Raw genomic sequence first — 12,483 nt, 5'->3', positions numbered from 1 at the left:
CTTTAGGCTTTGAACAGCAGTAATACCTCTCAGGAATAACAGAAAATAAAGAAGAAGAATGGGAATCGATGGATAGTTGTGGGCTGGGGTAGGCTATCTCAGCTTGGGCCTCGTCTCTCACCCATTGCTATCTCAGATGTTGACACAAATCTCTCCTATTTTGGGTATCAAACTAGCTTCAATTTTCATTCAATAATCTGTCTGAATTCTTGCAATTAAGGGCCTATTTATAGCTTGGCCTAAGCTCTTACACAATAGAAAGCAATGGGAAAGGGAACTAATCAATTAGGAAACAAACCTTCCTAAATGAAACAACTTTCTTGCTAAGAAAATAACAAAATAAAAACTAGGAATCTTCTAGAAGGCTGAAACGAAACTTCACAACTATGTTTTGACCAGTCAACACAAAGAGACAAAAACCCACAGCTGTAACTGTAATAGATAGAGGCAATCTGGTCCTTGTAGAATTTCTATTGGCTGAACTGCTTGGCTGGCTTAATGCTGGCTTGATTGGCCAGAGTTGGGGGCAGGCTGGTCCAGCCTAGAAATTGGTTCGATGGAACCAGCTCCCGTCTTCTTTCTCCTTCGATAATGAAGCCCAGACTTGGGGTCATCTACATCATTAATGGCAGTATTTACATTTTCTCTTTCCCTTGTAGTATGAAAAGTTGTGTTCAGTACTATGTTCAGACCTATATTTAGGTCACCCATCCCAGATATAAATTTTGACTTGGCTTTAAAGAAAAATCTTAAAACAACTTAATAACCGAATCCTATTAAAATTTAGCAACTCCTGTGAGTGTTTTACCCCTTTCCTGAAACAAATAAACTTCTACTAAAGGTAGAGACTTGAAATAGAACTCCTAATCTGAGTGGATTTTTTTTTAAACCCGAATATTATCTGGGACTCGGGGAATCCCCTAGAATTTTGTTGAAATGATCATAAAAGAGAGAATACATGGAGGGGACATAACCCGCCTTACCCCAACCCTACAGAGACAATCTCTCGCTCTCACTATACCTAAACAACCCTATACAAAAAATAAAAAATTGCAACGAAAACTGGCAAGCCACCTGTCTTCCTGAATGGTACAACTAAGACCATTCGGAAGCATTTCATTAAGATAAAATGTGGTATTATCCAAGGCTTCACAAGCTAAATTATTCAAAAAATCATCTGCATGATTACTCTGTCGGTACGTAAATGAGATGTGCGTTGTTTTGAGGGAGTCACACAGAGGAATTGCCTCCTAAAACCAGTACCAACAACTCTGCAACTGACATGATCTCTGAGAGATACAATTCTCAATTAACAAGTTTGTGAATCCCAAGTCTGCACACAAATAGAGGCCATCCCGAAAAGCTCTCATTTCAGCCACAGAATTGGAACTAACCCCATAAAAGCTGGAAAATGCTTCCAAAAGCTGCCTCTCCCTTTTCCTAATTATGCCTCCACCTCCACTAATCCCAAGATTGCCTTTACTTGCACCATCAATGTCAAGCTTAACAGCATTGAATGGAAGACACCAGAAAATAGGAATAGGAGCCTTTTCTCTAATAAGAAGAGGGTTCAGAAGAAGAACCTAGCAGCTGAGGTAATCTTGCATGGAGGAAATCTTTGTAAACATCGAAGGATAGGGGATTTCTCGAAGCCACAATTTTACCTAATCTAAGTGGACTTCGTAAAATAAAATCCCATAAAAAATAACACCCCATGTGTAAGTTGGTCGTTACTTTCCCAATATAACTTGGAACTGCAGGATCTCGGTCTCATTGGATAGGTAACTCCATGCATATTGATATGAATGTTCCATAAGAAAATCAAAATTTTTTTTCTTATTAATTATTTCTGATTCGCCAGCTCTTATCTCTTGTTGAAGGAGTCCAAAAAATTCAAGATATGAAAAAGTAAAAAAAAAGTTCTTTCTGATTTTTTTCCTAATACTTCAAATATTCAATTCAAATCTAGAAGTTGCAATTGGTCAAATTAGATGACCAAGTCCCTAGTGAAAAATTACTACTTAGTTATCAACTTTAATTTCTAAAATATTTAGATCAACTTTCTATGACTCCAATATTAACCAAAACAAATGAGTTTTGACCATTCAAAATTATATCTTAAGAGAAGTGATGATAAAAACGTAATTTCCTATAATGTAATGACATGAAGCACCAAAACTGATTCAATGGTTTCGGCCTTTCGGATGATCCTGCATTATTTCCATCATAATGGAGAAGGATTCTTAGGTAATGTAGGATTTGAAGCATTTCTACATGGAAATACATGTGTTTTTTGTGTATGGCATAAGAATGATACATGGTGTCTTGTAGGTTTATTTCTTCAGATTTGAGCTGGAAATTGTGAATTTGTTTAAAATAAAATAGTAGTGAGATGAAATTTTTTTGTACAAACTAATACTTCACCATGAGGCAATGACAGGTAACTGCAAACTCTGTACGGCTGGTCAGTTCTACATCTCGAGAGTTACTTCATGAATGGACAGCCCCTTCAGGATTTTCAGTGAACGTTGCTACAGCTAATGCTACTCAGGTGCATCTTTAAACGTTTATCTATATTGATTATATTATTATAGGTCGATACAATGAGTGCTAGCTGTGGTGTTTTGTGGTGGAATGGACCATGGGAAATTCATTTGTTGACTGGAGCTTATTAAGTGTAATGCAACGAGGAAGCCTGTGTGAGCTTAACCTTACAAGTGGACTTCTAGAGCTTTTTGTCTCCAATGTTGGAGCTTGTATCCATTACTATTTTTAGCCAATGGAAGTAGCTACTGAGTGAAAGGTCTGTGTTGGTGATCAAATTGGTCACATGAATGGTCTAGGGGTTCTGCATCATGAAGCTATATGGTTATGCTTCAGTATTTAGTAAACTACGTTGATGCGTTGGAAGACATTATTCAAGTGGTGATTCACTTTGAAAGTAATACTCTCATGTAATTATCAAGTAGCTCAATATTGCAGCCAAAGAGTTAATTAATAACACTGAAAACCTTCAAACATGGTGACCCAAAAACCAGAACCCAGCAAATAACATTGACTTCGGAGGCTAAAGAATCTGACTAAGTGGTCATTGGTCACATTCACATGAATGGTCTATGAGGTGTGCATCATGAAGGGATGTAATTTCCATCTCTGTAATCAGTAGACTATGTTGATGCCTTCCTGCATTATTTGCATCGTGTTAAAATTCGAATCTAATACTAATAGTACCACAAGGAATAATTAAATAGCTCAATATTGCAGCCGAAGATCACTTGAATGAGTGCTGAATAATGCAGCAAATCTCAAACTAGTGACCTGAAAATCAGAACTCGGGAAATTGAATTTTACTATAGTGGTAAAAACTCTAACCAGAGTCATTTATCAGCTCAATTTGAATTCGAATCTAATGGATGGACCTATTGGTTTAGAGAATCCGCTCACTTGATATAAATAAGTTGAACAGCAGAAGAGCATCACACACATGCGCGCGTGCGCGCACACACCCACCCACACACACACACACACACACACACACACACACATATGAGATAGCCTAGTCTCAATCAATTTCTTCTTCAGTTGTCTATATAAACTGTAACCTACTGATCTGATACCTCCAAGCGCCAACTTAAATGTTTTAATAATAAGTAGGGATTTTATCTGAATGATAAGTGGGGGTTTTATCAATACCTCCAACTTAAATGTTTTAGTGATAAGTGAGGTTTTTATTAATGAAAAGAAGGCACCTATACCATAAAGGGCCAACAAAACATGCAACAGAAGCAAGCACATGTACCATCCAGTTTGGATACCTAATCCCTGAATTTATTACAATTAGAAACCTACCAGGACACTTTTTTTTTTGGGAGGTGGGTTAAATAACAGACCTTATTTAAAAAGTGGAAGCAAGAACTGCAAAGAGGTTCAGTAGAACAAGAGAGGAAGTCCACCAAAGTAATTTAATGCTGGTCCTTGGAATTACTTGGTCTGCTGGTTTCGGGATACCCATAAAGTATCTACTATCTCTCCCTTTCCATGAACTCTGCCTATTTTTTTCGAGATAAACAACTGTTATTTTAATATGCAAATATGTAGAGATGCACCTAAATAAGGGTGTGATGACAAATTACACCCCTGAAGCATTACAGTCAAAATGCAAAAGATAAGTGTTTAAGGATACAATCTACAGTGGTAAGCCTTCCCAAAAATTTGAAGCAGATCTAACCACCCCTTGTTTGGCTCAATCTTGGCATCCAAGTAAAATGGCAAGCCACTGGGTTGCTAGAGCTTGAATGAATCTGATGCTGGTCTGATGTGAATAGCTCCATGGTTCCGATTCGTCAAATCTCATTAATTTAACAACATGGGCAGAATATCCTCCACAATGACAATCAAATTCTTTCGCAATGATCAAATCTCCTTCCAAAATAGCTGTTTTACTATTACTCCGGGAGTCTGGATGATGGAGGAGGAGCCTGTTTCTGTAGTTGCATGTGATGTGGTCATTTATCTGGATATCCAATTAAATGGAAGCTTCTTAATCTTATACCAAACCTGGCCTTGGAAGCTATCATTATTATAGCCCTCCTCTGTTTCAAATCGTCTGTCTTGACAATGTGAAAATTGAAAGCACGTAATAGGATCATGAATTTTGTGATGGGTCGACAATGATATGTGATATGACAATTTCAGGATCCCCGAAAGGTAGACTCATCCGTGAAATGAAATAAAATTGTAATGTCATATATGATTAAACCTTATTTAGTTAATTCCAGTTTAGTATATGAAAATAAAATACTGAAAGAATTGATGTACGAGACAAAAATGTCAATGAGTGAGGTAATTGTCCCTCCCCACCCACACAACCCCTCTGGAAAAAAAAATAGTAGTGTTACACTTTATTATTTTCTAGAATGGACAGTTCCATATCTGACAGGTTAGTTCAACATGTGTTTGGATAGATACCATATAATGCAATGTTCTTCTTACTTTAATTGTTGCCAGGATATCTTATTGATGTGATTTTTAACTGCAGTTTTTCTTTGAACTAACCGATATGTTATATCAATAAATGTTTACATGCTCGTCACATATTTTTATGTTTTATTCTGTGTGTTTGGGGTATGAACGTTATTCCAGTTTGTTGTCTAATACAATCACTGATTGGTTCTTGCCTTGCCATTTTGAAACAGGTTTTGTTGGCAACTGGGGGTGGCCATCTAGTTTATCTTGAAATTGGTGATGGGATATTGACACAAGTAAAATATACACAGTTGGAATATGAGATATCATGCCTCGACATAAATCCCATTGGTGAAAACACTAACCATAGTCAGTTAGCTGCAGTTGGAATGTGGACGGATATAAGTGTGAGGATATATTCTCTTCCTGGCCTGGATCTTGTCACAAAGGAACATTTGGGAGGGGAGATAATTCCTCGTTCTGTTCTTTTGTGTTCCTTTGAAGGGGTATGCTTGTGCTTTACTTTTTTTTTCTCTTTCCACTTGTTATTTGTTCTTGCTTCTGCTGAGTAGGTTTTCTGGAAAGAAATGTGAAGCTTCCATGTAGACTTTGGATGCCCTCCACTTGTATATTACAAGGCATTGTGCACAATGTGTATGATCCACATTTGTTGGCTCCTCCTTGTTCACTTTTTCAAGGGCTGGGATCAAGTATAAGTCTCAGACCATCCTTAATCTGTTATGGGCCTAACCTCGTCAGGATTGACCAGTTCTTCAACCATTTTCTTATAGATTCATAAACTATGTGAGTGAATAACTATAAATGTTGTTACATTGTGGTGAATGTGGTCACTGAAGTTATTTGGTTGGAAATATGTAGAAGATTTCCTAAGATGGATCAATCTGATGATGATCCAACTTTTGCATGTCCCCCACTTATTCTACTTTATTCTTGGTAATGCGTCTCTTGGGTACATTAAAGTTCGAGTGTCATCTTATCTCATTTTCTGGTTAGTTTTTCATCTGTATCCTTCAGAAAGTGTGTTGTCCATAATTTTTCAGGTATCTTACTTGTTATGTGCCCTTGGAGATGGACATCTCTTCAATTTTTTGTTGAACATGAATACTGGTGAATTGACGGATAGGAAAAAGGTTTCTCTTGGTACACAGCCTATAACGCTTCGCACCTTCTCCTCCAAGAGTACAACCCATGTATTCGCTGCATCAGATAGGCCGACTGTCATCTACAGCAGTAACAAAAAGTTACTCTACAGCAATGTGAATTTGAAAGAAGTCAGCCACATGTGCCCTTTCAACTCTGCTGCTTTTCCAGACAGGTAAGTTCTTTCTTTACTTTTGCAATATTTTTAGACTGTCATTGTGGAAATTCCAAGAGCTGACGTTATGCAAGGTTGGTATGGTAATTTTGTGCACCAGTAATCTGGTGTGCCCCTCCCCAGACCCCGCAGTGGTTGGAGCCTTTTGCACTGGGTACACGCACCCTAGTAAGTTTTATGCCCATATACACATGCAGAATTCTAGATAAGTACTTACTGGAAGGTGGTGCCACAATGGCAATCGTGTGGGTCTTGCATAATAGGCAGCTTATAACTTCCATATGGAAGCTTACCTGTCACCCAAAATTGGTGCACATATAGGCCTCAACCTCTTCTATGCACCTATAAAGTTTCAAGCCACATGGTTAAAGACATGGGCAAGACAGTTTTAATGGCTGAAAATATAGGCCATAGGGGTAGTCCAATGCCAGATGCTGCAGGCATGGGTTGCCCAATAAATATACATGAACTGAAAACAGAAAAACAATGGCTGAAGATATGGATCCCAATTCCACATAAAAAAAACCTGAGGAACTCAAAAATTGAAATCTGAACCAGAAGAAAATTCAGGTGGTTTGAAAAGAAAAAATCAGTAGAATACTGAAACCGGTATACAGATTTGAAAAGTAACTTATCTAATCTGTTGACTTGAGATGAGAGAGGAGAGAATCAGATCTGTCAACCATTGGAAGATGTTACTGGTTTGAGCGTCAAACTATGTTGGGGGCAGAGACCAATTCTCAGAGCCATGATTCCGTAAAACCATGTTTCCATTCAATGAAAATGACCAAATTACCACAATGTATATAGGCCATGAATGATCTGATTCCTAAAATTTAGGACTCTAGGTAAGACCAGCGCATGATTTTTTAAGATAACTATGTTTAAGTAACCTATGGACATTAAATTACTAAACAATAACCTCTCTCAGTTAATGAGAGAAGTCTTGTCTGAATAGATTTCTTACTACTCTCCCCTGTTGATGCAGCACTGGCCTGGCTGGATAAACACGATCCAGTTAGGAAGTCCGGGTCAATGAGAACCAGGCCTATATTTGGCCATCGGTCCCGAAGGGGTATTTTGGGTATTTAACATATTATTGGGGATATTTTTGTAATCAGAAGTTAGTAATCATTTGGGTCCATAGTGGCTGTCGTATATACTAGTATCGTCTGGAATTTGGATCAACTTAAGATGCTTGGAGAGGGCTGGCAGTGGAGAGTTCTGAGTTCAGTTTAATTTTGAATTTTGGTTGAGTCTTAGATTATGATTAGGGTCCCTATGGCTGCGTTTGGTTGCAAGAGAAATGGGAAATGGGAAATGGGAAGGGAAGTGAAGCGATTTTTTTTTTCCTTTTTGAGTCGTTTGGTTGCAACAGAAGTGAAGTGAAATTAATTTACCATAGTTGTTTGGTTGGATGTAAAATTTAAAAAGACTAATAATCCAACCAAACTCCTCAAAAGAGATTGGGGGGGGGGGGGGAGTACTTTTCAATCCAGAACCCACCCAGCTCCTCAAAATTTATATTGGTTATGTGAATAAGGTCATTCAAGGTCTGTACCAAATCAAACCAAATGTCATTAAATACTATGTTCTATCACTAACCAAAATAAACCATGTCATTCTATATATCAAATGAATGCAGCATAAATAAATATTTAAAATAATATAAAAGATGATCACAAATAAAACAATAATAGATCACAAGTGATAACGACTGAAAGACCCATTCCAAAAGTCTTTTGGTCAAAACAAACACAATTACGTCACTTGAGAGAGAGAGAGAGAGAGAGAGAGAGAGAGATCGTTGAGAGTCATGAGCGGGATGAGAGTCATGAAAGTGGGAGAGAGATTGTGAGAGTAGGGTTTTTTTTTTTCTTCCTATTTTGGTGGGGAAATAAAAAGGGAAATTTTAATGGTTAAGTGAAATTTTTTTCACTTGTAAAATATATTTCCCTTGCAATCAAACATCTAAATTTATTTTTTCTGGGAAAAAAATTCCACTTTACATAAAAAATTTGCATTCCCCTTGCAACCAAACAAAGCCTATGACTATGAGAATCAAAATTGGTTTGTTCATAAGTTATATATATGTACTCACCCCTTCCCATTTATTACACAGTTGAGTAACAGAGGAATTTCTGAGTCCTTACTGCTGTTGTGTGATTGTTTTGTGGTAGACAGTTTCTCTTCTTCTTCCTTCTTGAATCAGAATTAAGTCCCTCTTCTTCAGGTGTGATCTCTCTTTCTTTCTTCAATTCTTTTTCTTCTTTCCACTACTGGTGGAACCTCTGTTTCAGGTCTCGAGATCCAAATTGTTTGATCCAGTCATATATTCTTTATAGCTATGATTCTTCTCAGACTTGACACTTAGGTGTTTCTGAGCTTTTCTTCCAGTCTCTAAGCCTTGAATTGTTGGGCGGAATATTATGCTCTGTTTTGAGGTTTTCTGCTACTGATCCTTCTTTTTCTCTAAACTGCATAAAAATAGTATTTTACCTGCTTGAACCAGTTTTAACAAATCTAAGGCATTGTTGCATATGTTCCTACATCATCAGGTAGGCAATGTTGTTGATTTGGACCACTAAATTTGACATGTGACAATGGCAATCCAATGGCATATAAGAATATTCGGATTGGCCAAATTATACCTCCATTTGTATAGCGAGGTCAGTGGCAATTGCAGGCCGAAAGGGCCTTATGCAGAATAAAATGTATAATGCGATGAAAACTATTCAGGGATCTGGTTTAAGAAATAAATCCTGTAACCAGCTGAGGAAGGCAAGCATTTGTGAAAGGGTTGAACCAGAAACAACATATTAGTCTGGCATCAGGCAGTTATGAAATGATGTGTACCTTGCAGGATATTCATAACTAAAATTCCTGTAAACTTTATATTGTGGACCAGCCGGAGTGGGTGGACCTTGAATTCAACCTAGCCTTACTTATTATCCCAAGCTTGAGTGGGCTGGGCCCCAAATCCTTGATTCCTAAGCTGGACAAGGCCCTCTCTGGTCCCAGCCCATATGCACCCTAAATGACCGAAGGGGAAGTGACGTTTTCACCTTTGTCTTTTTGTTATATCTGCCTGGATAAGAGCTTTTGATAATGATCGTGATAATTTATTTACAGCCTTGCAATCGCAAAAGAAGGTGAACTTACAATTGGAACTATTGACGATATCCAGAAGCTTCACATCCGTTCAATTCCACTAGGAGAGCATGCACGCCGTATCTGTCATCAGGAGCAGACTCGGACCTTTGCAATCTGTAGTGTGAGGTATAGCCAGTCGAGTTCAGAAGAATCTGAAATGCATTGTGTCCGCTTGTTAGACGATCAAACCTTCGAGTTCATTTCGATGTATCCACTTGATACATATGAATATGGTTGCTCCATCCTCAGCTGTTCCTTTGCAGATGATAGCAATGTGTATTACTGTGTAGGAACTGCCTATGTAATTCCTGAAGAAAATGAGCCCTCCAAGGTAAGAATGCTTTCTTGGTCTATTTATTGTTGGTGTATTCAATCTGAATAATAATAGACAGTTGGTCATGTCCTGGAATTACATGATAAATCTCTGAACTGAAAATTCAAGCCTTTTGGCTTTATCACTTCCCAAAAGTGTTGAATATTTTCAGGGCACTTATGTGGTTGAAGTGTTGTTGGTTATGATCATCCTCTTGAATTGGTTTGTCTTTGTGATTTTGTTGTGGATGAAGTTACCTTTCTGGCAAGCTCTCTCCATCTGTTTTGAGCTTGAAGGTAGACTGAATCATATTTTGCAAGTTGGAAGAAAAGATTTTAATGGGTATTTAGTAACAAATATCATGTTCCCTCATTTTCTCCCTTGAAGAAACTCTGGTTGAGTCCTTGTTGAGTAAATTCATCAGCCCCAGATCCAATATATTATGCTTTTGAAATTTGAAACGATTTTTTGTGTCAAATATATGACAAATTATTGGAAACCTAGACTAGAAAGAATATATGTTGGTAACTGGGTTGTGAAGTTAGTATTATCTCCATCATATACTTTCTCCTTTTGTAATTATTCCAACGTATTATCTCCATCATATACTTTCTCCTTTTGTAATTATTCCAACGATTCTTTTCATTGATGCATTGATTCCAACAATTGCAGGGACGGATACTGGTCTTCGTAGTTGAAGATGGGAAGTTGCAGTTAATTGCGGAAAAGGAAACCAAAGGTGCAGTTTACTCTCTGAATTCCTTCAATGGGAAACTTCTTGCAGCCATCAATCAAAAGATTCAGTTGTACAAGTGGATGCTACGAGATGATGGTTCACGTGAGTTGCAGTCAGAATGTGGACACCATGGTCATATACTTGCCCTCTTTGTTCAGACCCGTGGGGATTTCATTGTTGTTGGTGATCTAATGAAATCAATCTCTTTGCTAATATATAAGGTATGACTACCACCCTCCAATGCATACTGGTAATTTGAAGATGTTGCTAATTTTCTGTGCACAGGATCTATTGGGGTTCATTATGCCTTCTTTAAATATCCATTCATTGTATGTTGAAGATGCAAGAGGTTCAATGCAATTTTCTTGCACTTTTTTCAAATTTCTATATTTCCTTGTATGATCTTATGTTACAATTTTTTTTTTCTGAATGATATAGGCCCTCTTGCAGCCTCTAATGGTAAATAATTATTTGTCGAAATAACTTTGTTCTATAGTGCATAGTTGCCAACTTTATTATCTACAAGCTTGTAATTATATTAGCTGCATTTTTAGTTATTCGGCATAGTGGTCACATTAAGAATTTTCATATACATCTTATTATTATTAGGGTATTGGCAAAATTCTTTGAGGCAGCCCATCAAGGAAGCCTTTCTTTGATGGCTCACTTGGTTTTGCCCCATGGGGGGGGGTTCTTTTGGACTACCGTTACAGATAAAGTGCTATTTGCATTAGCTGTGTCAAATATCAGAGCCAAGTTGAACTATACACTACCAAACATATTGGCATTTTTCCATTTCATTTCCTTCCATCTGCATATTTTCAACGTTTTTTTTCCCCCAAAAAAGATTCATCAATGTATTCTGGAAGCTTTATTCTGGCACGCCAACTCCATCGGGGCTGAAACTCGATACATCAATTGTCCACCTGGTCCCTACCTATTCATTAAATTCAGGTCACTTGATCTGCCACGTGGGTGATATTTGAATTGCTGGCCTCCTTAGGAGCACACCATTATGGCAAATTAGTCAATCATCTACTACCTCCAATAACAAATAAATGTTGCCACTCATGATTATTCCCCCCCCCCCCCCCCAACCCCTGCCACTTGAAAAAGAGCACACACAAGCACATCCATTCACCTCCATTTTTATGGTCCTGCAACTCAGTACTGAGGTGTACTTTCCATGTACCTTTTGGAGGCTCATTCTGCATTCCATTGGGAGATGAACATACTATATTGTGTTCTTATCATAAGCTGTTTGATCATTTTCTTTCCAGCACGAGGAGGGCGCAATTGAGGAACGGGCACGTGACTACAACGCTAACTGGATGTCAGCCGTTGAGATTCTTGATGATGACATTTATCTTGGTGCAGAAAATAACTTCAACCTATTCACTGTCAGAAAAAATAGTGAAGGTACCACCGATGAGGAGCGGGGCCGACTTGAGGTGGTTGGGGAGTTCCACCTTGGTGAGTTTGTCAATCATTTCAGGCATGGTTCCCTTGTCATGCGCCTTCCAGATTCCGATGTGGGGCAGATTCCGACAGTCATATTTGGTACTATTAATGGTGTGATTGGGGTCATTGCGTCACTTCCCCATGACCAGTATGTCTTTTTGGAGAAGCTCCAGTTGAACCTAGTGAAGGTCATAAAGGGTGTGGGAGGACTGAGTCATGAACAGTGGAGATCATTCAACAATGAGAAAAGGACGGCAGATGCAAAAAATTTCCTGGATGGTGATCTAATTGAGTCATTCCTCGATCTCAGTAGGGGTCGGATGGAGGAGATCTCAAAATCAATGGCTGTTTCAGTGGAAGAGCTCTGCAAGAGAGTGGAGGAGTTGACAAGGTTGCATTGAGTTCATGGATCAAGGTTGCAGTATGGTCAGGGGATCTCAGGTTTCCTTCCCTTTGTACGAATGTAACTGTAATGTTCTCCCTTCTTTTTTTTTTTCTTTTCTTTTTGAAATAATAAAC

At 38.2% G+C, this 12,483-nt stretch overlaps 1 protein-coding gene across 1 annotated transcript in view; it reads left to right on the top strand.

Moving 5' to 3' along the window:
* Window positions 1-12,477, top strand: part of LOC122088553 (DNA damage-binding protein 1) — a 33,328-nt gene extending 20,851 nt beyond the window's left edge. The window contains exons 14-19 of the mRNA XM_042657854.1: window positions 2,441-2,551; window positions 5,196-5,471; window positions 6,027-6,301; window positions 9,434-9,785; window positions 10,440-10,724; window positions 11,784-12,477. Of these exons, the coding sequence (XP_042513788.1) occupies window positions 2,441-2,551; window positions 5,196-5,471; window positions 6,027-6,301; window positions 9,434-9,785; window positions 10,440-10,724; window positions 11,784-12,365 (1,881 nt within the window). The 3' untranslated portion in view covers window positions 12,366-12,477. The remainder of the gene's footprint in view (window positions 1-2,440; window positions 2,552-5,195; window positions 5,472-6,026; window positions 6,302-9,433; window positions 9,786-10,439; window positions 10,725-11,783) is intronic.
* Window positions 12,478-12,483: the final 6 nt, after the last annotated feature.

The sequence above is a fragment of the Macadamia integrifolia genome, chromosome 9 (genome assembly GCF_013358625.1).
Source record: "Macadamia integrifolia cultivar HAES 741 chromosome 9, SCU_Mint_v3, whole genome shotgun sequence".
Taxonomy (NCBI): domain Eukaryota; kingdom Viridiplantae; phylum Streptophyta; class Magnoliopsida; order Proteales; family Proteaceae; genus Macadamia; species Macadamia integrifolia.
This window is presented reverse-complemented; position numbering and strand designations above follow the sequence as displayed.